The 26,178-nt window shown below is 41.3% G+C and overlaps 1 protein-coding gene across 1 annotated transcript in view; it reads left to right on the forward strand.

Moving 5' to 3' along the window:
* The first annotated feature begins 7,698 nt into the window (after positions 1-7,698).
* Positions 7,699-26,178, forward strand: part of PSMA1 (proteasome 20S subunit alpha 1) — a 355,542-nt gene continuing 337,062 nt past the window's right edge. Inside the window, exon 1 of the mRNA XM_083590383.1 lies at positions 7,699-7,702. Within this exon, the coding sequence (XP_083446509.1) occupies positions 7,701-7,702 (2 nt within the window). The 5' untranslated portion in view covers positions 7,699-7,700. The remainder of the gene's footprint in view (positions 7,703-26,178) is intronic.

Here is a 26,178-nt window from a genome sequence, read left to right on the forward strand (position 1 = left end):
GGTGAACAAGGATAATTATTGATGCAACCCTACACCTACTCACTTGTAAGTAACTTCCATCAAAATTAATTGGACTTACAGTGGTACCTCGGGTTAAGAACTTAATTCATTCTGGAGGTCCGTTCTTAACCTGAAACTGTTCTTAACCTGAGGTACCACTTTAGCTAATGAGGCCTCCTGCTGCCGCCGCACTGCCAGTGCACGATTTCTGTTCTCATCCTGAAGCAAAGTTCTTAACCCAAGGTACTATTTCTGGGTTAGCAGAGTCTGTAACCTGAAGCGTCTGTAACCTGAAGTGTCTGTAACCCGAGGTACCACTGTGCTACCAAATAGACATGTATCGGATTGTGCTGGAAGTGTTGTGAGCAGCACTGCAGATGATTTAGATTCAAGAGACTATTGATCCATTTTACTGAAACTGCAACTGGAATCAACACTGGTAGTGACACATGCTGATTTTTTTCCTCGTGAGGTTATTTGGAAAAGTTGCACTTCTGCTACATAGCCTTTTGCATGAGTGCATCGCTAGTACTTTTTGCATTGTTGATGGAGCGCCATTAAAAAGAAGATTATTATGAGTTATTTGCATTGGGGCAAAACGAGGTTGAGTAGTGATGGATCACCCAATTGTAGTGATGGATCGCAGATGGATCACCCCGTTGGACTTCTGCAATTAGTTTCAGTTCCAAACTATCTGGAAGATATGTCTATGTTATTGGATTTTTTGGCCTTTAAAAATAAATAATGTATATGTACACACACACCCTAAAAAAATCCCATACAACGTTCACAGCATTGTTTAACTTTAAAGCATGGCTTTAAAAATTATGGAGTCAAGGCTGTCTGTTGTGATGTGCTGCTTACACATTTTAAGCAGCAGACAATGAGCACAGTTGCAATTCTTTTGTTGCTGTGGCAGTCATGGGGCAATGAATGTTCCATGTTATTTTGCTTGTTACATTTATGTAAGGAGCAATTTACATGGAGAACATTACTGTATCTGTCATGTTCCATCCAGAGGCACTGATGCAGAACCGCTTGGAGACAGGCCGCAAAGCACTATTGATGCCCATGGCAGAAGAGAATCAGATACCATGAAACGCTAATGGCGTTAACGACAGAATTCCTCACTTTACCTCAGTAAGAAGAGAGCGTTTAGAAGGATGACTTGTTAATAATGGGAGAGAGATTTCAGTGCTCTGAAATGGTGAGAGTGGTTATGGTAGCAATCATGACCTGTCTTTAGAAAGGTCTAAAGGTTTAGACCAAAGGTCAAATGGTTTAGACTACCGGAGGGTTAGGGTAGACAACATGGTGCCCTCCAGACATTGCCCTCCAGTGCAGCTAATGGTGAATGTAGGTGGGAGATGGACAGCTGGAGGACACCATGTTGACTACCCCTGGGCTAGACTGTCAAGGAGAAGGGCTCTATTATTATTATTATTATTATTATTATTATTATTATTATTTATTAAATTTGTATACCACTCTACATCCTTAGAACACAGGGCAGTTCACAACATAAAGATTCAAAATGAGAACACAAAATACATGATAAAGAACAAGAAGAACAAAACAAACCAACAACAAACCCTCTACTCCCACAAACACATATAAAAGGCCATAGAATGTTAATCAGCCAAAGGCCTGGTTATAGGGAAATGTTTTCACCTGACGCTTAAAGAGATGTAATGAAGGTGTCAGGTGAGCCTCCCTGGGAAGAGCATGCCACAAATGGGGAGCCACTGCAGAAAAGGCCTATTCTCGTCTTGCCACCTTCCGGACCTCTCATGAAGGGGGCACATGAAGAAGGGCCTCAGAGGATGATCACAGGATCTGGTTTGGTTCATATGGGGAGAGGCGGTCCTTGAGGTATTGTGTTTGTGAGCCATATAAGGCTTTATAGGTCAAAACCAGCACTTTTAATTGGGTCCAGAAGCTAATTGGCAGACAGTACATTCGGGCCAGGATCAGGGTAATATGCTCAAACCATCTTGCCCCAAGGAGCAAATTGGCTGCCAAATTCTGCACCACCTGAAGCTTCCAAACCGTCTTCACAGGCAGCCACACATAGAACGTGTTGAGGTAATCTAACCTAGAGGTTACCAGAGCATAGACAACAGAAGTTAGCCTATCCCTGTCCAGATACGGGTGCAGCTGGGCCACCAGCTGAAGCTGATGGAAGGCACTCTGTGCCATTGAGGGCAGCAGAACCTCAAGTGACAGCAACGGATCCAGAAGGTTCCCCAAGCTACACACCCACTCCTTCAGAGGGAGCGTAACCCTCTTCTGAAAGTTTCTGAGCTATGAATTCCTTACTGATATGTGCTACAGAAACTGCACCCCCCCCCGAAGAGGTTGGGTTACATGGAAAAATACACTTCCCTGCGAAATGGCTCTTGAGAAACCAGAACTTGAACAGCCCTTTCTCGATAATATAGGCGAGACAAGGAGCTTGTGCCAAGAACCTGACTGATTACTTTAAATCCATGCTATTAGTCACTATGGCTATGCTCTGCCTGTATAGTCAGAGGCAGTAATGTTTATGAATACCAGTTGTTAGAAACAGGAGGGGAGAGGGCTCTTGTTTCTGGGTCCTGTTTGAGAGTTTCCTACAGGCATCTGGGCGGCCACTGTGAGAACAGGGGAGAGCATTGTTTTGTCTATGTGTCATATATTTTTGTGTTTTGATATTGTCAACTGCCCTGTGAACCTTAGATGAAGCATAGTATAGACATTTAATTAATAATAAATTAATAAAGAATGATAATGCTGGGCTTGATGAGCCATTGGCTTGATCCCTCAGACTCTAATGTTACTATGTGGCCTTCCAGATGTTTCTGTGCTGCAGCTGCCATCATTGGCCACAGCCACATTTTGGTTCTGAAGCTGGAATGCTGCCTCAATGAAACAGCCTTGAGAAAAACTATTGTTTTGCATGTCTGGCCTTCTGTTTTGGGTTTTGTGGTTGTTTTTTTTTAGGTTTTACTTTACTTTTTCGAACGGGCAAGTTTTGATGGCAAAATCCAAACCCATGAAGCTTCTGCTCAGTCAAGATCCAAACGGCCTCTGGCAATTTGTGAAAACCCTAAAGCTCAGCATTGCTTTTTTTTTTTACTAGGCATGAGACAATAATTCTTCAGTGTCTTTCATTTGGTTATCAATCAACGCTATGTAGGGAGACTGATGTAATAATTAGCTCAACATAAACAGCGCTCGGTGGTGGTTGTTTTTTTGCTAGTCTTTGACTAACATTTTATATTTTATTACATTTGTTCAACGGCTAGCTCATGGGGGCCTGATCCCCCAGCTGAGACCTCTAGACACTAATGCAATTAAAGCAGAGTAGAGGAAGGAGGGGGGCTTTAATGTTTACACATCAAAGGGAAAATGAACTTCCAAGCCTGAACTGAATCAGAAAAGACAACTGTTCTATGGATCCTGTCCTTTCAGGTAATTGCCTCCTGCACTCCACAAAGACTTTGAATAAAATAAACATTTCTGCATTTAATATCAACATCTGTCTGAATATTTGTGACAAATCAGTATGTTGTAAACTTATGTCTTTTCTGGCATACGTTCTCAGCTGATTACCATATTTCCATGTTATTTCTGTGAGGATTTCAGTTCCTCTTTTACATTCTCTCGCATCGTATTTCTCACTGTAAACATATATTTTGATCTATTTAATTAGTCCATTATCAAATATCATATACAGTAGCTGCCCCTTGTAAACTTAGGGGATTGTGCTTAACCCATGTATATTTTCAAGAAGAGACCACTATAGCTTGGATATATATTCCTTTTCCTCTGAAAAAAGAAATTGTGGTTTTAACCACTAATCACCACTAATGGAAGATGCACTTTGCTATTCCTGACTACAATGACATGAAAAATTTCCAAGGGAAGTCAATATTAGATCAATTTAAGAAAGGCACTCAGGAGGGTGTAAAAGGCACCCAACAGGGTTTTATTGTGTAGTACTTTAAGTACCATGGTTGACCAGGGAGCATTTAAAGCTATTTTCCTTTGACCTATGAAGACTTTTAAGTGGAGAAAGAGAACTTTGCAACAGGTACAGTCTTTCTACATTAATTTTCTGATGCATCGTATCATTCCAGAGGACATCAGGACAAATGTTTAAAGTTAATGGAGGGCATGCTGTGGTGATGTGTATCACACTGGAAAGAAGCAGCCGAGGGATGGCACTTCCTAGAAATTACAGCAGTTAGGCAGATATATTCCACCTAGGTCTTATACAACCATAGAACATCCACAAGGGTGTGCAGAAATAGTCAGGGCAAACTTCAGGGACTAGCATCTATACAGAAGATAGGCCCTTTCATCTAATTGCAAAGTTTCCCTTCACTAAAAACAACTCTTTAAATATTTGCTTTGATGAACTCTTGAAAGACACAGTGCACGAGAAATGTGTATTTCTGTCTCCTCTTACTTATTTTGTATCTGACTTCACATTATATCATATGGAATGTGGGAAGGTGACTGGTCCTGACAGTTTTTCGTCTGGCTTGGAAAACTGTTTGGTGGGAAAATATAAAACCCCTTTCCAGTAGTGACCGGGGTGGTCAGGCAGAGCTGCCTTCCCAACACTGGCAGTGCTGCAGTTTGCCTAGCCAAGGCTGGGCTGGGAGAAGGCGGTTGTGTGGTTAGGGCATCACAGATGAACTCAGGCCAGTGTGTCTGCACGGCCCCAACCCTGGGACCACTCTTCACTGCCCCATTCAAATGCGCAGCACACTGGTCTCAGGAAAATGGCTGCTACTGCCCTCTCCAAGTGTGCTTGATGCAAGTTAAGTAACTATGTGAGGGAGGAAAGTGGGGACAAGTGCCCCACCTCCACACCCACCCTGTGACTCTTCTGGCCATGCTCCACATGTTGGCTGGGCAAACTTCTGAACCAGAGTGTCTGCTGTACTCATGGAAGCTTCCTATACATTTTAGGTCCTGGATTTTCCACTTCACAAGTTAAGACAGTGATAGGAGACAAACATGCTGGTCCATGCTACCCTCCCTAAGTCTTATTAAAAGAACTATAAAGTGCTGACAGTTCGTTCAACAACTTCAATCCTAAAACAAAGCTCAACAACTTTGCATGCATGTTCACTTCATCAAATCTGGAGCTCTTTGAAAAAAGTTTGGGTACCCTGGTTTAGCCTGTTGGAAGGAAACAGAGAGACAGAGCCTCAAGCACAAGAATGAAGGTCTCTTGTCCCAGTGCATTTCAAAAATTACTTCTTCCTCAGGGGCGCTTAGATGCCTCCAGGTTTAGTGCTACATGAACACCCCCTGGAATATATGATTCACCCATCGTCCCTTTCCTCATCTCTTCTGGAGAATCTCCAAGGAGAATAATGGAAGCATTTACTTCGCTTTGCAAATAGCTACAACATTTTTGCAATAGTAGTGTTTTGCAGTGTGATCATATGCGTGTCTATTCAGAAACAAGCCCAACCAGTTAAATAGTACAGTCGTACCTTGGAAGTCGAACAGAATCTGTTCCAGAAGTCCATTCAAGTTCCAAAACATTCAGAAACCAAAGTGCGGCTTCTGATTGGCCGCAGGAAGCTCCTGCAGCCAACTGGAAGCTGCGGAAGCTCTGCTGGACATTCGGGTTCCAAAGAACGTTCGCCAGCTGGAACACTCACTTCCAGGTTTGCGACATTCAGGAGCCAAAATGGCCGAGTACCAAGGCTTTCAGGATCCAAGGTACAATTGTACTTGCATGTAAATGTGTATGAGATTATAGCCTAAGAATGTTCATGGTCTTTGCAGTATTATTCCCACACAGTAGATGTAGAGCTATCCTCATTGCTAATCGTGACTTTTCTTTCTTCCTCAAAACAGGACTTGTAAGACACCTTTAAAGAGGATTTTTGTTCAGATTTTGCCTTGCCCTACAAACCCTATTTAAATCAAACAAATATTGTTTCTTTATATTGATTTTCCTCTTATAATAATTCTGCCCTGCTATGCTATTCTGGCTGCTTCTGAGTAGGTGCCATAAGCTCCACAGGTTTGCAGACAATATTAATTTCTCCCTCGGGGACGTTTGATTTGCATTAAGAGGAACAATGCTTACGTAGCTTTCTCTGGGGCTCTAAGTAAATGGGAGCATTTATGGCAGTGCATAGGATTGAAGAACAAACAAATGATGCCATCAGCTCAGTCTTTAAGTAGATCCACCTGTGCAGCAATGTTCACATAAGGGACAATGGCCTGTTAACAGCAGCAATAAGCCCATTCATTCACGCAGGCTGTGCGGAATGGAACTGTTGGCCGAGTGCATTCAGAAGAACATATTTTAAATAGGAGCAATATCAATAATTGCAGGTCAGGCATCACAAATCTGGTGTGGCAACAGGGCTCCCTCCATTAGCATGTCAGCACAGGTTGTTATTCATTAGCATATTTCATCGAGGGAAACAAGGAAGGGATGTAGACTGGCTCCATTGATTCTATGTGTTGCTGCTGGGGGTAAATTATTTCATTGGATAAATAATTGAAGGCTTTGTTCCTTGGGAGTTAAGTTCCATTGAGCTCCTTGGGACTGGATTCTGAGCCGATAGGCATAGGATGGTGCTATCTATGTCTGATAAATCCATGATATTTAACAGTAAACAAATACCCCAGCCAGTATAGTTTTTAAACAGAACAACCTGCTATATTGAAAAGAATGTGTTCCTTGCAGTCACTCTCACTGAAACCCAATGGATGGGCAAATGATTTAGCTGCAGCCAGAGAAATTGTGGGCCTCTGAGTTGACTGTGAAGAAGTGCAGGCCTTATTTTGCCCACAAGACAACAAGGTTATTTTTGAAATACCCCCTGCTGTATTATGACCTCTTAAAATGTCAGCAATGAACAGCAATTCTCTGACATCTGTTTTGATGAGGCATTTCTTCCTTTTAGGCAATGTGTATATGGCCACCTTATGCTTAGGTAAATTTCTCAAATAACTGAGAAGGAGCACGCCTAGAGCTCTTGGGGTGTTGGGGATGATAAGGTAAAGAAGATGAGTCAGAAATTAGAAGGAAGATGCTGCTGAGCACATTTCTAGGCCTGGGCGTGTATACTGGTTGCAAATGCACAGAAGGCTTGGGAAAGTTGAAGGCGTCTCTCACATTGCAATGAGCTTTGGATTCAGCAGAAATAGACCTTATCTAACCTGCATTGTGGGGTAAGATAACACCCCACCAAACCAATTCTGGGTCCTCTTGCTTATGCAGAGGATTTGGGAGTGGGTAAATGGTGACTACAAATAATTTCTGGCTCATAGATCCAAGTCAGTATTTGTGTATCCCGGTACATTTCAATTTGCATCTAGTTCTGAAATTGAATCAATGAAGATCCCCCCCCCCTTTTACAAACACCTTCTTGCTGTTTTTAGAAGTTAAGCTATTTTTTGCATGGCTTGAGTGTGAAGGATTTCCAGCTAACATATGGCAGCATAGCATTCCAGAGATATTTGTTATTCCCTTAATGCTCCAACAGAAAATCTCTTTTAAAGGCCTACACTAAGCACATGACATAACTATCACATGTTTAATGCAGGCAAAAGGCTTGAAGAGTACTATTGGGGAAAACCTACAACTCTCCATTTTATGTACATATTTCCATTTAAAGGAAATCTTATTATACACTCAAGGAGGCTAGACAAGCAATGAAAATGCACCAGCCGACATTACGCATCAATCGTACAAATTATTAAATTTTTTATTTAAAATCATCTCCTCCAACAACCTCAGGAGGGACTAAGCTTTCAGTGGTAAGTGTTTGATTTTGGATTTTTTTTTTCTCCCTTCAAAATATTATTCCTATTCAAACTAACTTCCGAATTTTTTTCTTCTAAAAATTGTAAGGAAAAGTATGATCCAAATAATGTGAGACAAACTGAGGGACTCTCTCACCTGAATGCAGTCGAGAGGTCAAACCAAAGCTGAAGAAGAACCAAGAAACGGTCTGAATTTTTATATTTTCATGAACTTGGAAAAAAACCTGAACAATCTTTGTTGATCCTGAACTTGAAACTTCTGGTCCATGGGAGTGGGGACTACTTGTTGTGTTCCCCAAGGTGATCTCAGTGATTGGCTGGAGACTTATGGAGTAAGGTAGTCCTTAAGGTGTCTTGGGCCTAAGTTGCTCAGGACTTTGTAAACTAATGGAATCTTGAACCTGGCCTAGCAGTAGATGGGAAGCAATTTCTTCAGTCTTCTGCTGCCTTCCTGACTGCCCACCTGGGAACACAGGGCGCTGCCCCTAAACTGACTCAGACCATTGGCCCATCTTCTTTTCCAGATCTACCTGGAGATGTCAGAGATTTTATCTGGGATCTTCTGCATGCAAAGCAGATGCTCTACCACTAAGCTATAACCCTTCCTCCTTTCCTGACTGGAAATATTCCTCATGGAAGGAGTTACCTGATGATGCCTTCCCCCTGGGTTTTCACTGAAGTGCAGGTACCCAGGAAGGATACAGCATGCAAACCACAGGTGATTTATAGAATGAAAGGAAACTCACAAATGCCCCATGACCTCCTTAAAAGCCAGTTGTGTAAGTGCAACTGAAACCCTGTGCCTATGAACATTTCATCATAACCCTTTGCCCTGCCAATAAACATTTCACCAATTTCCTCTTTCTCATTTGAAAGGTTTTGAATGCAATTTTTTTCTCTCAATGCTTTTCTCTTTCTACAGTCCTACAGAATCAGTGCAAGTTCACCCTGATTTGTACCTGCATTCATTTGCAAAAATATTGGGGGCTTCCACCGATTTGTCGAATCTTTAGTGAGTTCAGCGAGAGCAGCCAGATAGGATACATAAATGACAGGAATGAAGCTAGCTGTTACAGGCTTGCTGACAACTACGGTTGTTGAAAAAACTAAATAATTCAGAATGATCCCTATCATGTATTGATTGAGCATAAAAATTATTGCGAGCAAAAAGTGTTTTGTGAGGGGAGGGAGTATAATATGCATGGAGCAAAAAAAACAAAACCCAAAAGTTCTTTGTCATTCATTTTTTCCTCACCTCTAGCCCAAAGCTTTGTCTTCAGGCTTAGAGTGAGATTCATTCTCCTGCAGGTAAGTCTGCTGAAAATTCTAGCCTGGGGGTATACTTTTTTGCTTTGTATTTAATGCTGTTTGAAGCTACTTGAGTGAAACTTGTGAAATCCCTAGTATCACAGGAGAGGTTTGTGTTTTCCACTTAACCCCTGAGTTCTAACTGGTGTTCACAAATTGTCTGAAAGACCTGCTGTATGTATCTGTTCCCACATGCTAGGGAAGATCACTTCACCCACTGTAGACCTGAGGTACTCTCAGTTGCAAGCCGTCCTTCACTCTGAATATCTCTTTGGCCATATATAGAAAACTCAAAACTATGACCGACTTTTGTGGAAATTAAAGTCTGTTCAAGGAACTATTTTTTTCACACTTACTGTCAGGAAGGAAAGAAAGAAACAAGCTAACTGTGAATCAGCTATTAATGTCAAAGAGAAGAGTAAAAATTGCAAGGCAGGTTGCATTTTTAGCAGAGGGGCTTTTGGGCATGGGGAAGGGCCTTATTTACACAGACAAGACTAAGAGAGGGTCATCAACAATCAAGAAACGAACGTGATAGCTACATTCACCAAACGCTAAACCTGGAAGTTAATATATATTTTAGCACTCATAAAACAAATGTAATTTCCAAGATTACTCCGCACGCTGAATCTACTTGGCATTCTCTACAGCTTCTTTGCTGCTGTAAGATTCGCATCGTATAGCTTTTGGCAGTCCCAGCAGAGTAAGCTCTTTCCACTAACAAAATACAAAATGCAAAATTAATAAAAGGACCCTTTGAAACTGACAAATGTGCCTGAGGCAAACTATCTGCCCAGCAGCTGGTTAAATTTTAATCAGTTATTTTTTTTCTTCCCCCTAGTCCTGTATATCTTTTGTATAGAGCTCCCTCGCTTGAGTGTGGCCAAAGTTTGTTTTTAAAAAAACATTGGTGGGTGAATCCCAATGTCTCTCTCCCACACTCCTTTCTGTTATCTCTCCCTCCACTACGTACATGAGCTGAGAGCTATTATGATTATGATTCAAAATTAAACTATGACTTCAGACTACACAGAAGCAGTACAATTACTTATTACTTACAGTGGTACCTCGGGTTACAGACACTTCAGGTTACAGACTCCGCTAACCCAGAATTAGTACCTCGGGTTAAGAACTTTGCTTCAGGATGAGAACAGAAATTGTGTGGTGGCAGCGCGGCAGCAGCAGGAGGCCCCATTAGCTAAAGTGGTGCTTCAGGGTAAGAACAGTTTCAGGTTAAGAACAGACCTCAGAACGAATTAAGTTCTTAACCCGAGGTACGACTCTATTTGTTTTAACTTGAAGAAGGGGGCAAGTCCTTTTGTCCTGGCAGAGCCTGCTGGTGCCTGCTTGGCCCTCCCTGTCACCTGTTCTCCCACAAACAGGTTTACCTGGCAGCAGCATATGAAACTGGAAAACTGATCGCCATATTAGAATTCCAGATCCAGGCACCACCTTGGAGCATCCAGTGTCATTATGTCAGACTTTCTGGTTCATTTGTGGGCAATGCAACACGGCAGGAAAGTTTCCAGACCCAAACACTGCTACCAGGTAAACCTGTCAGTCAAGGAGGGCCCAGTCAGTGGTAGCACCCTCAAATATAGTGCTCTTGGAGAGGGGCCCTAAACTTGAAAAGGCAGGACTTTACAGATAAAGTAGAAAGGTAGGGGATAAATAAGAAGGCATGTAAGAAAGAATTGTTTTCCATTCCACCCTGTATTTGTCACACGCAGCATTGTTTCCATTCTGCTGCAGTTCATTTCCCACCAAGAACTGTGAAATTTGTCTAGCTTTTCACTGTGACTTAATTACGAAAGTTACATGGTCATTATGTTATTCTACCCCATTCATTTCCTGTGCAAAGGAAACACAAGGCAAATGGGGTAAGTAATCAATTACATATCGTTTTCAGACTGAAAGCAAGGGTGAATACCGAATCACTGCATTGATTTCTGTTTGTCATGGGACAAATAAGCAAACATTGGCAACTTCTGCTCCCATTTCTGTTTTTGTTGAAATTCTCTGACATCCCTAGGTATAATTATTTAAAGTAAAACAAAAAGTGTCACACCTTCTTTGTTCTTTGCACTTGTTCCTGTGTTTCTACTGGGCTTCTTTGGAAGAAAGGGCAGGTTAGAAATTTAATAAATAAAATAAATAATTATGACATGACTTCCTTATTACATAAAGGTACCAGAAACTTTTTAACATCAGCATCACCCTCTTATAACATGCTCTGTCTCACAGTTTAGACACATAAGAGCATTCATAAAGACATAAAATAGTACCTCAGGTTACAGATGCTTCAGTTTACAGACACTTCAGGTTACAGACACCGCTAACCCAGAAATAGTACCTCGGGTTGAGAACTTTGCTTCAGGATGAGAACAGAAATCGTGCGGCGGCGCGGCAGCAGCGGGAGGCCCCATTAGCTAAAGTGGTGCTTCAGGTTTCAGGTTAAGAACGGACCTCCAGAACGAATTAAGTTCTTAACCCGAGGTACCACAATACTTGAAATGTGAACACTTTCCGAATGAGCAATAGAACCTAATCTATAAGAAGAAGAAAAGCATTTTCTACGTGTCATTTCTTTGTTGCAATGAAATAGAATTTTTTTATTCTTATCAAGTCAGTATAACACAGTATTCTAATGATAAAAAGGAAGAAAACGCAAGGTATTTCAACATCTTCTTAAAAGTAGATTTTCTGTTGCCTTCCTAAGATGGTGGGGGGAGGGGGCGACATGTCAAGTTTAGAGTTCAATTGTACACATCATTACTCAGAAATAAACCTAATTCAGTTCAGTGGGGCTTACTCTCATGTAGGGATGAATGAATCAGTTTTTCTTAGTTTCCATTTTTCCCCCATATTAAGTTCAGCACGTCCCATTTCTGCATTAGTTTGTGATTTTTTTTAAAGTTCACATGAAAAATCATATACATTTATTTCTGCAAGCAAATTATTCATACCTAATGCATTTTTGTGCTATTTGCACTACTACCTGTATATACAATTTGTGATCACTTTCCCCCTATGGGCCTTTGCACTGGAGTCCTGCATCGCAAAATTCAGAGAAGAGTAAATAATGAACGATAGCTTCATTTCAGTTTGTGTACTGGTTACGGAAGAACAAATTAAGTAGGTTCGTATTAAAGTGTGAACCAAATGAATTTCTCCCCAGTCAGTATTCTCAGCTAAGTATGCAGGAGTGCCTTATAGTGTGATCATATGCAGCTTGGCTGAGAAGGAAGTCCCATTAACTTCAATGCTGTCTATTCCAAGGTAAGTGTGGTTAGATACCAAGTTTTTCTGACCCCACTTTCGAAGCTGAATGACAGTGTCTGAAGGAGAGGGGGCTGCATGCCATTGCTCCTAGGCCTATGTTGTATAGGACAAAAAAGCTAATAGTTCCTATGAACTTTGGTGTGTCAAATCTGAATTGCCCCAGGAACAGGTCCTTGAATCACCCAGACAAAAGTGTTTGACAGGGAGAAAGAGTAACTACCACCACCAACCTTTGTGACTTTAACCAATAATGCCAACACTTGCAAAGAGTGGATCCAGGTGGTGGAAGACATGGATGAAGTCATGTCTAGAGCAGAACTTTTGATCAGGAACAGGATACATCTGAAATTAGGAAAGCAAGCGAGAATTCCAATAAGTGAACACAAGCTGAAAGGTTTCACAAAAACTTGAACCCCACCTGGCCAGCACAAATGGTCCTATCTTTTTGCAGCAATCAGGAGCAGCCAAAGGGTACACCCAAACTGATCAAAACTACAAATTTAACCATGTTCACTGCTCTCACGTTGCTCACTGTCTGCTACTTTCTTGCAATTACGCATGGTATATTATTGTTGTTTCATTGGTTATGTGCCAACTACAAAAAAGTCTTGCAGCAACTTGCATTATAAAATTACTTTACATTTCAGGAATATGCAAGAGCTTTAAAACAAGCACTAAAACAACCACAGTCTAATTCTAATAGCAACAGACAGAAACCCCACCAACTTCCGGTCACAGTAACCAATAAATTTTATTTATTTACATTTATAAACCGTTTAATATTTTTTTAAAAATAAATAAATCTCTAAGACGTGTACAACATAAAAACAGTAAACAATATATCTGAAACAAAAATATAATATAAAACCAATGAAGCATCACTATAAAGGCATAGAGAACCCAAATAAGAACAGGAATTTGGGCATTTCCTGCAAATGACAATAGGGTCCAGCTAAAACACACATGGAGATAATGAAAGGTTCTAACAATCCAATGCTTGGGAGAAGGGGAAAGTCTTTGGCACTGAAAAGCAGTCAATGTCATGTGTACTAATAATTAATAATACACACAGAAACTAATTTATTTCCTCCTTGGGGTTGGGGGCAGGCCTGGCCCCTCAATCTGCTCCTAGGAGCTGTAGAGTCTGATGCTAGCAAAAAGGGTATTTTGTCTAACTTGATGAGGTACATTAAATTAACTGTGGCAGGGCCAGCTCTAGATTTAAGGACATACACAAACACATGGCAAAGTGCCATCTAATGCATCTATTTGCACGCCTCCTTTTTGCAGCACTCCAGGGTAAACTTAAAATGGTGGGCAATTCACAGCCACCTGTTGCAAGGTAAAGCTGAGCTGAGTGAATGGGCATGTAGGCCCAGTCCACAAGCACCACTAGCCCCTTGCACCTGCCTGAAGATGACCTGACCTGACCCCCTGGCATGCAGATCTAGGTTGGGGCAGGGCCAGATTTAGATTTGATGAGGCCCTTAAGCTACTGAAGGTAATGGGGCCCTTTAGATGTCCGGCTGTCCTTTGTCAACAACAAATTGTCACTTTTTTGTGTTGCATATATGCTATATGGTAATTTATGGACCTAATGGGCATCTAAGGCCATTTGCACATAACAAAATATGTCTTTTATCAAAGTAATTGTTGAACTGAAATACAATTAAGAAGAAGTATATTAATAGTGAACTTTTTGGAGGGGCCCCAAGAGAGTGGAGCCCTGAGCTACAGCTTGTTTAGCTTATACGTAAATCCAGCACTGGGTTGAGGGAGTTGTTGGTACATGCATTTTAGAATAAATAAAAGGATTGTCCTTTCTAAAAGCAACATATCTTTAAGTCTTTTTTATAATAATGAGTTTTATTAAGGTTTATAAAGAAAAATACAAAGCTTAATATCAAATATCTTTTTTATCCAAACTAAAACTAAACCAAACTAAAAATTAATCTAAATAAAACAAAAACAGAGAAGAGAGAGAGAGAGAGAGAGAGAGAGAGAGAGAGAGAGAAGATATTAAAAGAGAGGGGGGAAAGTTCAGGAACTAAAGAACTAAAGAACATCTCTCTAAGTCCTGAAGAATACCATCTTCTGAGTTCAGAAGAAGAATCGAGATGCTGTTGATCTATTATCTCCCTTTCCCATCCATGTGCTGGTTCAATTCTGTATCCAAGGAAGGAATGGTAAACCTGTAAGGATGGCAGTTTAGTGCAGGCTCCCTTTTTTTGTCTCAGAACAGTCACTTTGAAAGACAGATAGTATCTGGAATTACCCTGGTCATGGTATTTGTTCAGGCTCTGCTTACTGAAAATGTCCCATTTCCTTTGCTGTCTTATTCTACCACCCATTCATTCTCAAGAAGTTTTCTTATGGTATGATCATCTTATTAGTTGAGACCTCATGTCCCCTTGGAACTGGAGTGATATCGGTGCAGTTCCTTGCGATTCCGAGGGGTCATGAAGGTGTGCCATCTTTACTAGAGCAAAGGCTGCCTTTGCTTAATGTAATGACTTCATTATCCGAAAACCACATTTTGATTAGGAAGGGAGATATATCTGCAAGGATTCCGGAGCTGCCAATTTAGCTGAGCAGCCCCCAGCCCAATACAACAAATTCATGAGGAGACTTGGTACTGGTAATTGGTTTATTAGACTTGGCTGCCTTGTGTATGTTTACCCTAATGTTTTCACAGCAGCAATGAGCAAGCTTGTTTCAAAATAGGATATTTCTATATAATGCTGTGCCTGAGGCGTTACAATAAGCCCAGAACGCCCCAGGCAGGACACAACTACACCTCCACATATACACACATCCAGCTTCAGGTGGAAATACTTACTACTATTCGCCTTGAGTAATCACACGTCTTTGTCTAAATTACCCTAATAAGATGGCCCATAAAATCTCACTGTATAGTTTATTCACCAAGAAGAATGTTCTTAATGTCTGATCTTTATAGCTATAGTTCTGGGCTCACTTTCAATAAAAATTTTTATTAATTACAGATTGTAAACATCAACAATTAATTCCTTTAAGCTAGAGATTCAGGGAAATATGACTAATTCTTATTCACCATAATTACAATAGTAGAATGAGAATAAATCTAACCGATAAACTTTAGTGCTACGCCAAAAATGTCTTCCACACACTTTTTGTTATCATTCTCCATCAATTAATGATAAAAGGAACTGTATTATCAAAGAGAAGAGCAGATTATGGTGGAAATGTCATGGCCAAGGGGTTTTATGAGTAGGGATATTAGATAATTTAAATGGGAGTGGGAATTACCATTGTTCGCTTATTCATAATGGAAATCAGTCTCAAATTTCTCAAATTTGGGGTGGGGATGGCTTATGGCCTCAGTGGCACCCAGCCTTCAAACTTCTGCAAAGAGAACCTTAATTATGTGTCCCTGCTTCAATCTTGCCTTGCCGATTTGTGATCCTTAGGTTTTCTTGTCCAGTGCCCCCTGTGAGTGTTTCAGCAAAGCCTTCTGTTCAACCCAAATTCCCAGTTACAGTATTTTATGATTGCTTGCCTCCTGTCTTTCTGTCCTGTTTTTCCTGGCTTTTCCAAGACTTTGACCCTTAATCATGTAAATTTTGTAAATAGTACTTTTGTCCAGGCTGGTCCTGGCAGTGAGTAACTAGCCATCTGAATACTGCCATGCAATCAAGCACTTATCGCTCAACTCAACTATCTCCCCTCCCCAGAAAGGTGTTGGTTGCCATTTGTTCTGCACCTTGAAATGCTGATGGCTTTTGAAGAGCACTAATCCTTATGTCAAATGAATGGGAGCTTGTTTCAAAGGAATTAAATAATTTCAGAGAAGGGGATTGAAACGGCTTGAAAAGTATAATGATAGGCTTGATGGCTATGCGAATTATCCTGTATTATAACCAGAGGTTGAACAGCTACACACCAGACATCCCCTATGAGATCTGGAAGTTTTGTGATCAGATAATTATGCAAAAGATGGTTAGGTTAATGCATTCACTTAACCTAACTGATGATTTATCTGAGGCGTGTGGTGATCCTGAACACACACACAGGTGAATACAATAAATGAGTGTCTTGATTAAGCAAATGTATAAAAGGTAAAATTATAGAGAAAGTAAATACAGAGGTGCTGATAGGAGTGATCCCATGAGGGATCTATCAAGATGTTTTATGCTGCAAATCACAATAATTGTTTCTGAGCAAGTTCCTGGGGTGGGGGTGGGGAGTGGGGAGGGGGAAGCAAAGTGTCTCCTGGACTTCACAGACCCAGTACATGCTGCTTCTCTCATTTGCGAGTGAAAATTCGGCCAATTGCAGAAGTTGCTTTAATATCTTCATAAAAGGTGTCAGTATGAGAATCATTCTTATAGAGAAAGGAGTTTGTAGAAAATGATAACCTTGACTATAAACCTAAACTTGTAGAGGCCATAGTTAAATGGCAGGAGTCACAGGTATTACCCGTTAAAAGGCTATCGGGTAGCATATTCTGGCTAGTTTGGGCCTCCGCCTAGACACTGGATCCAAAAATCGACTTGGGGCACACCTGGCTTGCTTGGATGTGCTAAGTGGAATATTTTGCTTTCATTAATGGCACACACACACACACACACACCCCACCCATACCATGTTACAAATAGCTTTTGAAGCATAAAAATAGTGTCCATGGGCAGCAAGAGGCAAATCTGATATTCAAGAAATATAAACCCATAACAAGTCATTGGGAATATGGAATTAGTCACATAGTTCTTTGAGCATATCCCAGAATGCACTTACTGCATTTGAAAATATATACTGAATTGGCACCACACTGGATATATATGGTGGATTTTAGTACTTGTACTAACTGTGCCTTGAATAATGGGAGCCTTGTTGTATCTTAGCTTAGATTTGTTCTTAATTGTGTATGCATGGATAAGGCCTTGGTCTATCTAGCCCAGTGATGGCTCCTTAGAATGGCTCCATTGTTGTGGGTCGAGGTTGTTCCCAGGATTGCTGGCTTAGATTCTGTGGTCTTTGGGCTGAAGCACTGTCTGGTATTCAACTAAATCATTATGTGAACAGAATGACTCCTACTTATGCCATGGGACTTCCTCTCCACCACATACCCTGAGTTATCCCCAAATCAGCTCTAGAGCATTGGGGGGATGGACCCAGAACATATTTAGCAGGTGTGCAAAGTGAGGAGAGGGAGGGGAGTCTGGTTGTGCAAGCAGAAGTCATTCTGCTTGTGCATGGAGCTGGTTAGCGCTATGTTGAATACAACCCATTGTTTCTGAGATTAAATGCCTCAGAAGACCAGGACAGGCACAATTTGACCTTAAGTTACAATTGTGTTATAGCGAATTAAATGAAGTATCTGCTTTGACTCACCACACAAGACAAAGTAGGACAGCTTAACTGCCTATTTCTCCATATTTAATATTTTCCAAACTTAAATCCTCACTACAGTAATGCTGTTGTGTTTTTTTTAGCCTCATTACTCCCACCCCCACCCCCAAAATTACTCTACTCAATATTTTACTTTGCTTGCCTTTTACATCTTGTGTGTAAATAGTTCAGGCATAAATACCAATAGCAGATAAAATTAGTAATATAGTAATTTAAATGCAGGGAGCATTAAAAATGAAAATCAAAGAATACAGCACAGCCTTAATCTTTACACTGTAGTGGTTTTTATCCAAGTTTGCCTCTGTAGGCGCCGCGACAGTGCCTAAGAGATGTATATATTCACATTCAGCAAAGTACTGGAGGTTTTTAAATATATATATAATTTTGCCAGAAACCATAGACATTTATTTTTATTAGCATATCTGAGGTATACATCCCTTTAGTCACCAACTTTTGCCTGTAATGCAAAAGAGACAGGTATTTAAGGAACAATCTAAAAGTATAATTACGGAAAATTTGCATCCCTTTCATGCTTTTTCTTTTGTAAAATAAGGCAGCAACTGCCATGGCATGAATGACTGCCAGGAACCCAACTCTGCCCTGTCTCTCATTATATATATCTCAAGACTTGCATTCCAATACAGAGTGTAGCATGCTGAAGCCCACCAAACTCAATAGACTTCAGATGCTGAGTTCTGTGCTGGATTGTGGCCGGGCTGTGAGGTCAATTATAGCCCATGCTGTGAGTGTCTCCTAAGGGAGTTTTGTCTCCTGAGTTGCTGAAGAAAGATACAAGTGTGTGAAATTTACAACTAATCCAGAATGCGGCAGCGAGACTGGTGACTGGGAGTGGTCACCGAGACCATATAACACCGGTCCTGAAAGACCTACATAGGCTCCCAGTACGTTTCTGAGCACAATTCAAAGTGTTGGTGCTGATCTTCAAAGCCCTAAACAGCCTCAGCCCAGTATACCTAAAGGAGCATCTCCACCCCCATTGTTCAGCCCAGACACTGAGGTCCAGCTCTGAGGGCCTTCTGGCGCTTCCCTCCCTGCAAGAAGTAAAGCTACAGGGAACCAGTCAGAGGGCCTTTTTTGTAGTGGCACCCACCCTGTGGAACACCCTCCCATCAGATGTCAAGGAAATAAACAACTATCTGACTTTTAGAAGACGTCTGAATGGAGCCCTGATTCAGGAAGCTTTTAATGTTCCATGTTGTTGTTCTTTTTCCTGTATTTTTGTTGGAAGCCACCCAGAGTGGCTGGGAAAACCCAGTTAGATGGCTGGGGTATAAATTATTATAAATTATTATTATTATTATTATTATTATTATTATTATTATTATTATTAAAGCAGCAGCATTGTAGGGATCATTGGGGGAGTGTTTCATGGGTTATCCATCTAAGCCTCACCTCTGCTACACATATAAAGCAGAATCACACCACTTTTTAAAAAGTCATGGTTTTCCCCTAGAACCTTTAGGGTGCAGCTCTGTGAGGAGAAGATGGGCCTCAAAACAAGTCTCAGCACCCTTAATATGCTAAAGTTTCCAGGATACACAGGGCTTGAAATACTAAATGAAAATACAAACAAGTGTGAAAGAATAGCAGCCACCCTAACACATTTTCCAGAGTCCTAGATTTATGACAGGGTCGCTGCATCAGGGACACGTGACGTCCAAAAATATATATATAACCTCATTTCTCCCAATTAAAACAAGTGTACATTTTATCCCTTATATATACATACTTACAATATTAAAAATATAAATATATTTATATTAAAGGGGGCACTTTACAAAATGTAAGCATCGTTTTTCGATTTGTAAACCTCTGCTGCACCACGGGTCCTTTCCTTTGGGATCGCTTGTTTTTCCTCTAGTCTTTTGAATCTTTTAAAGCTTCTCTCATTATTTTTGTTGTCTGAAGTTGGGCAATAATGTTACTGTGATTAATTAAGCAAAAAGACATGGAAAGGGGGGTGGGGTAATCATCAGATAATAAAGCCCTTTGGGTTTTGCAATGCATGAGGTGCAACCAGGACCCTTTATCCCCAGAGGTCTGATTATCTCCAGGAAAACTACACCTCCCTGTACTTGCTGTACAGTTATTATGGAATATCTTTACACTTTATAAAGTAAATTACTTTAATCACTGAAAATTGCCAGTGTTGTGAGGTTTCAGCTGTGAGGTTCACAGAGCTTAATCTGCCCATTTCAAGTCTGAAATAACCAATAATTGTTCAAATAAAAGCAGGGATAAACCATTATTTAAATGGTGGGATCATCCCTTCAGAGTGGCAAGGACACCTTTTGAACATCTGGTGACATGGGACTCTGATTTAACAATAACTCCCAGAGTTACAAACCATACTGTTACCCTTCCAGGAAATCCTTTTCATGTTCATTTTTTATTAAGGCAACTCAACTCATGTTCATTCACCAATATTTGTTTAAGAGGACAATGAAGCATTTTTGATAGCTTGTAAGTAGAGGTGTGAAAACAATTTTAACTGGCAGAAAACGAAACATAGACTTCTGTGGACTGGGTCTGTCTTCCAACTGCACAATACATTAGCTATGTATGTGAATCAGGTTTGTGTGATGGAAAGGTTGACCTGATGGACTGATTCACAAATGCATGAAGATCCCTTCAGCTCTTGCTATTTGATGCCTGAACATTGGATTACTCTTAGCCAGATGTTCAGGTATCTCTATCAAAAAGTGTAGTGTCTCAGATGACCTCCAGTTATATGATAGCTCTATCTCTGGTGATTAATTCTGATGGATGATTCACCCATGCAAGCCTATAGTCTTTAAATTATGTACAGGCATACCAGGAATGGGTATATGTCTTTTAGATAAGAGGTCTGTTATGACATCTGTGGCTTGTGCTGTGCCCAGGGCTTTTTTCAGCTGGAACCTGCCGGAACTCAGTTCCGGCACCTTTCAGGTGGGCACCATTGCCATGATAAAAGAACAAGGGAGGAATTCATGGTCAGTTCTGGCTCCTCATTTCCTGACATGTTGTTTTTGTTTAGTCATGTCCGACTCTTCATGACCCCATGGACCAGAGCACACCAGGCACTCCTGTCTTCCACTGCCTCCCACAGTTTAGTCAAACTCATGCTGGTAGCTTCGAGAACACTGTCCAACCATCTCATCCTCTGTCGTCCCCTCCTTCTTGTGCCCTCCATCTTTCCCAACATCAGGGTCTTTTCCAGGGAGTCTTCTCTTCTCATGAGGTGGCCAAATATTTGAGCCTCAGCTTCACGATTTGTCCTTCCAGTGAGCACTCAGGGCTGATTTCCTTAAGAATCGATAGGTTTGATCTTCTTGCAGTCCATGGGACTCTTAAGAGTCTCCTCCAGCACCATAATTCAAAAGCATCAATTCTTCTATGATCAGCCTTCCTTATGGTCCAGCTCTCACTTCCATACATCACTACTGGGAAAACCATAACTTTAGCTATACGGGCCTTTGTTGGCAAGGTGAAACATTAAATAGGAAGAGGAGCGAGATCCAATATTTTCTCACCACGTCAGTTCATGGAGGAGCAAAGGGGATCAACCCCACCACCACCTTTGTTCAAGTCCAAAGTATTGGAAAGATCCATGTTGACGTGCTGGATGAGCTCTGTTCCCTCCAAGGACAGTACTTTGACCCAGAGTTGCCCTTCCACAAAGAGAATGGCTTCTTCCATTCATGGCAGTCCAGCAAAGACTCCCACAGGCTTTGTGTTGATTCTCCTTTCCTTTTAAAGCCCCTAGCACTACTTCTGGTGCTGTTCCAGAGAGGACACCAACCTTACAGAGCAGTTTTTCAGGGGGCTTTTCTGACATTGGGCTGGTTCAAAATGACCTGAAAATAGTTTGGGTCCAAAGTCCTTTCAGCCACTTAACATTTCTGCAGCCCAATGCCTGCACATGTGCGAAACAATATACCTGCATCTGACAGACAAGAAGAAAAATATGTGGGCCAGAATTTCTCCTGTGGCACAGTTCTAAAGCACTTCAGTTGGCTTAGACATCCTCTGGAACAGCTGTCTGGAAATTGTTGAACACTGCTTTCCTCACTTAAGCTTGTGCTCCTCAGGCAGGAGGGAAGCCCAAGCAAAAATAGCACACTGCAACCTTAGGAGGAAGCAATGAAACTTCCTCCGACCGCCAGCAGTAACTCTTTGTGCAGCTGCTACACCAACCCACCACACAAAGGGCATTGAAGCCACTCAATGCACATTCAAATTGGATAGAAATTTAGACCACCTCAAGAACTGGCCTAAATCCTTCCCAGTAATTTCCCTCTGATGGTTCCAAATGAGACAGAAACTATTTTAAAAGGGGTGTGAGGAGGGAAAAGGAAGGAGCAATGCAATACCTCTGCCCTGCTCTGCCAGGAAGACAACCTTTACAGCAGATACAATGAAGAGTTCAATAGAGAAAAGGGACTTGCACTTGGTTTAACTTGAACTTTAAGCAGGAGATTGGTTCAGGAGAGGTACAAGAACTCTGAATTGTGAAGATTTGGGAGAAAGGGAGGAGTGATGCACTTCACGTCACATCTCACAGAAGAAAAGAAAATGTGTGTATTTGGTTTGCATCACTGTAGTAACCATGTGAGCAAAGCCCATTAAGGGACTAATTGAGGGCCAAATGAGTTGTGATGTTAATGTGCAATTTTTAAAAAAGGTAAATACACCAGCTGGGGTGTGTGATAATCATCAGGATCACAGCAGAAACCCACCTACCCACCCCAAAAGCAAATAGCAACAGGGAAAGAAGGGGTTAATCCTCCATCCACAATGGCTGCCAGCACAGCAATGATGATCACACCCCTCAGCTAATGCTATTTGCAATTTTCAAAACTTGCATGTTAGATGTGAATATGCATTAATGTAGCATGTAGTTTGGCCCTGAATCAGTCACTCATGCCTCATATGCACCAGGAAAGAAATTGAAGTATAGAGGGTCAAAGGTAAGCTGGTTCTTTCTTATAAGAATGGAAGGCTGCTTTCTACACACACACACACACACACACACACACACACACACACGTGTACATCTGGAAATTAAACTCCTATAGCTCCACATGCGAGATGCAGTACTAAGATGCACAAAAGATTAGAACAAGATCCCCAAGACGGAAAATTAATAGCTTCATTTGAAAGGACAGTATTTAATGTATGTACCATTTTAACTGACATGTCAAAGTAGGAGAGTCCACTTAGTGACAGAAAAATTATACCCTGCAGAGAGGTGAAAAGCCAAATCTACTAGGAGGAGAAACATGGCGTGGGATGCCATCAATCCTACTTTTAAAAGAAATGTTTAAAATTGTTGCACCTTGCTTGAAGGATAAACTCTAAATATGGTTTTAGATAGAGTGTGCTATCAACAGTTCTCAGGAGAAATCTGAGTTATTGTGCCAGAGGCAATTAACCCTGAGTAATGTGAATTTGTAGCAACCTGAAATGACAACCTGATAGAGGAGGCGATGCTATTTTTCGGGAGGGGGGGGGGAGAAAAAGAAGATATCGTTTGCTACTGCTCAGGCTTTCAACCAAAGCTTGAAAGCTCCCCGCAGTAATTTGTTTACCAAGTTGACTAATGAGAAGAGTTAATCAAAAGAGTTTTCTTAGGAGAAATATGACCAGTAGCCTAAGCTCGAATAGTACTACATAGATCAGCCACAGCATATGTTTCTGGAAGGATTCCAAGCAGAAATATTGAATTTGATTACAAGGCAAAGGGTAACGATGTTCAGGGGCATTTTGTAGGAAGGTAAACATAGATTCTTCTTTTTAAAAAAGCAAATTATAAAAGTATTCTGTGGCATCCTTTCCAAACAAAATGAAAGATTAAATGAATCTTAGAAGGGTTGGACTCGGGCACTTCTGTTGATGTTATGTGGCACACAACTGAAAGAAATGAAAAAAACACCTGGGAAGTCGGGCTCTCAGGTGGAAGAGGGAAGGTGTCTTTTGATACGCAGCAAACAAATGCTTTTCAAAAGCTAATGGCATGATCTTACACATGTTTTGTGAGTCAAGGACCCACCACCCGCATAGGATTATAATAAGACACAAAGACACATTATTTTAGGTTAATGTGCAAAATTAGGCCACAACTTTATTGGTTACAGCATGTGAGTAGCATTGGCTTAGGCATTGGATAAAACAGTAATACAGTGGTACCTCGGGTTAAGAACTTAATTCGTTCTGGAGGTCCGCTCTTAACCTGAAGCACCACTTTAGCTAATGGGGCCTCCCACTGCTACTGCACCGCCACCGCCTGATTTTTGTTCTCATCCTGAAGCAAAGTTCTTAACCCGAGATACTATTTCTGGGTTAGTGGAGTCTGTAACCTGAAGCGTCTGTAACCTGAAGTGTCTGTAACCCAAGGTACCACTGTACATGACTCCACCCCGCTCAGCAGGGAGTCCTTTCAGGGTTAACAACCACTGGGAGGAGCTTGTTGGTGCAAATACAACTGGATGCTTCCCCATGATGTCACCAGGGGTCGTGCCATGGCCCTAGCCACCAGCAGGGCATCGGACAGGATCCACAACTGCCGGATTCCTTTAACGGAATACCAAAAGAGGAGGGGTAGTTGATGGCCCATACCCAATCCTCCAACACAGCACACATATTCCAATGGGGGACAAAGCGCTGCCGCGGCTGCTTAAATGCAGCTAACCCTGCCCACCAGCCGGCCCTATTGACTGGCTGAAAGGCTTGGCCGCGGCAGCAGAGGCAATCAGAAGCAGGGAGCCGAATATGCCTCCCTGCCGCTGCGGGAAGCTGCTCCCACTCACTACTTCTCTCCTCTGGGACGAGGAGAGGCCTTCTCAGACATAAATCCCTGTGTTTAGTGGGGCTTACTCACAGGTAAGTAGGATTAGGATTGCAGCCTAAATGACAAACAACACTAATAGCACAATCCTATATATGTCTACTCAGAAGAAAACCCCATAGAGTTCAATGGTACTTACTGCCATGGAAGTGAGCACAGGAATGAAGCCTTAGAAGGAAAAGTTCATAATTTTTTTGGTGAAGAGCTCAGATGAATTGGAGCTAAATCATATAAAGTAAGACTGGATCACAGAGAAAGGTGATCCCTGGTCCTAAATCATGTTACTTAATGTCATGCTAGAAAATAAGTTAAATGTATTACAGTGGTACCTTGGTTCTCGAACTTAATCCATTCCGGTAGTCTGTTCGATTCCTGAAACCGCTTGAAAACCAAGGCATGGCTTCCAATTGGCTGCAGGAGCTTCCTGCACTCAATCGGAAGCCGTGTCGGATGTTCAGCTTCCGAAAAACGTTCGCAGACTGGAACACGTACTTCTAGGTTTGTGGCATTCGGGAGCCGATTTGTTCGACAACTAAGGTACCACTGTAGTGGGAACAGGGAAGATTAGCCCTCCCGACGGGCAGCTCTTTTAAGAAGACATAAACACAGCCATTTCACATGTGCTCTGTCATTTTAGGAACAATTGATTGGATCCAGTGTCCATTCTGTGAACAGATGCAAAAGTGAGATGGAGAAGAGGCGCCCACTGGAGGGAGACAGCTTTTGCTGATTCCCCTTTCAGCTCCTCCTCTCAGAGTGTCCTTCCCCAGCCATCCAGAGCAGTTTTTTGGGGAGCCCTGGGGCTTGCAGGGGAAAGAAGGAATCTGCAAAAATCACCTTCCCACCCAATTCCTCTAGCAAAAGCATCCCATAAGCAGAACTCTGCTCACAGGAACTCTGGAACCAAGCCATGTGTCATGCTCAGAAGCAAGTATTCCAATATATTAAATTATGTGTGTGTGGGGGGGGAATGACTAATTAATATTACCGCTGAACAACCCCATAGCATGTTCTAAGGATGGCACAGAGAGAAGATAGTTAGTGACTTGGCAATAGCTACCAGGAAGACAGATTGATTAAACCATGATTTATATTTCTTATAGGAAATGACACATGTACTTTCTAGATATCAAATGAGCGGCACATCTGATGAAGAAACTGAACTCATATATCATTCATGCAGAGATATCTTAAACAGCTACAGTAAATATGATCAAAGTATTTAATTGTAAATTAGGTTAAATATCTTATGAAAGGGTTTGGGAGATAAGCAAAATCTATAAGCTAAATCTGTAGTTACCTAAAACGATGGAGATCTTTTGAGGTACCAAACTTTTAAAACCTCTTGTGCTTCAAAACCTACCATTTTCAAAAACGAAGCAGAGAGCTTTGAAGGCATAAAAATCTCGAGGCTTTCAGCATATTTTATTTCACGAAAGAATAAATTGCCTAAAATTATGAAAAGCGCAATGAACGGAATTACAGAACATAGGGCAAAATGCATCCATGTGTTTGTCCAGATATTGTAATAATTAATAATAATGGTGGATTTTATAGTT

The sequence above is a fragment of the Podarcis filfolensis genome (assembly GCF_964270895.1).
Source record: "Podarcis filfolensis genome assembly, chromosome: 1".
Classification (NCBI taxonomy): domain Eukaryota; kingdom Metazoa; phylum Chordata; class Lepidosauria; order Squamata; family Lacertidae; genus Podarcis; species Podarcis filfolensis.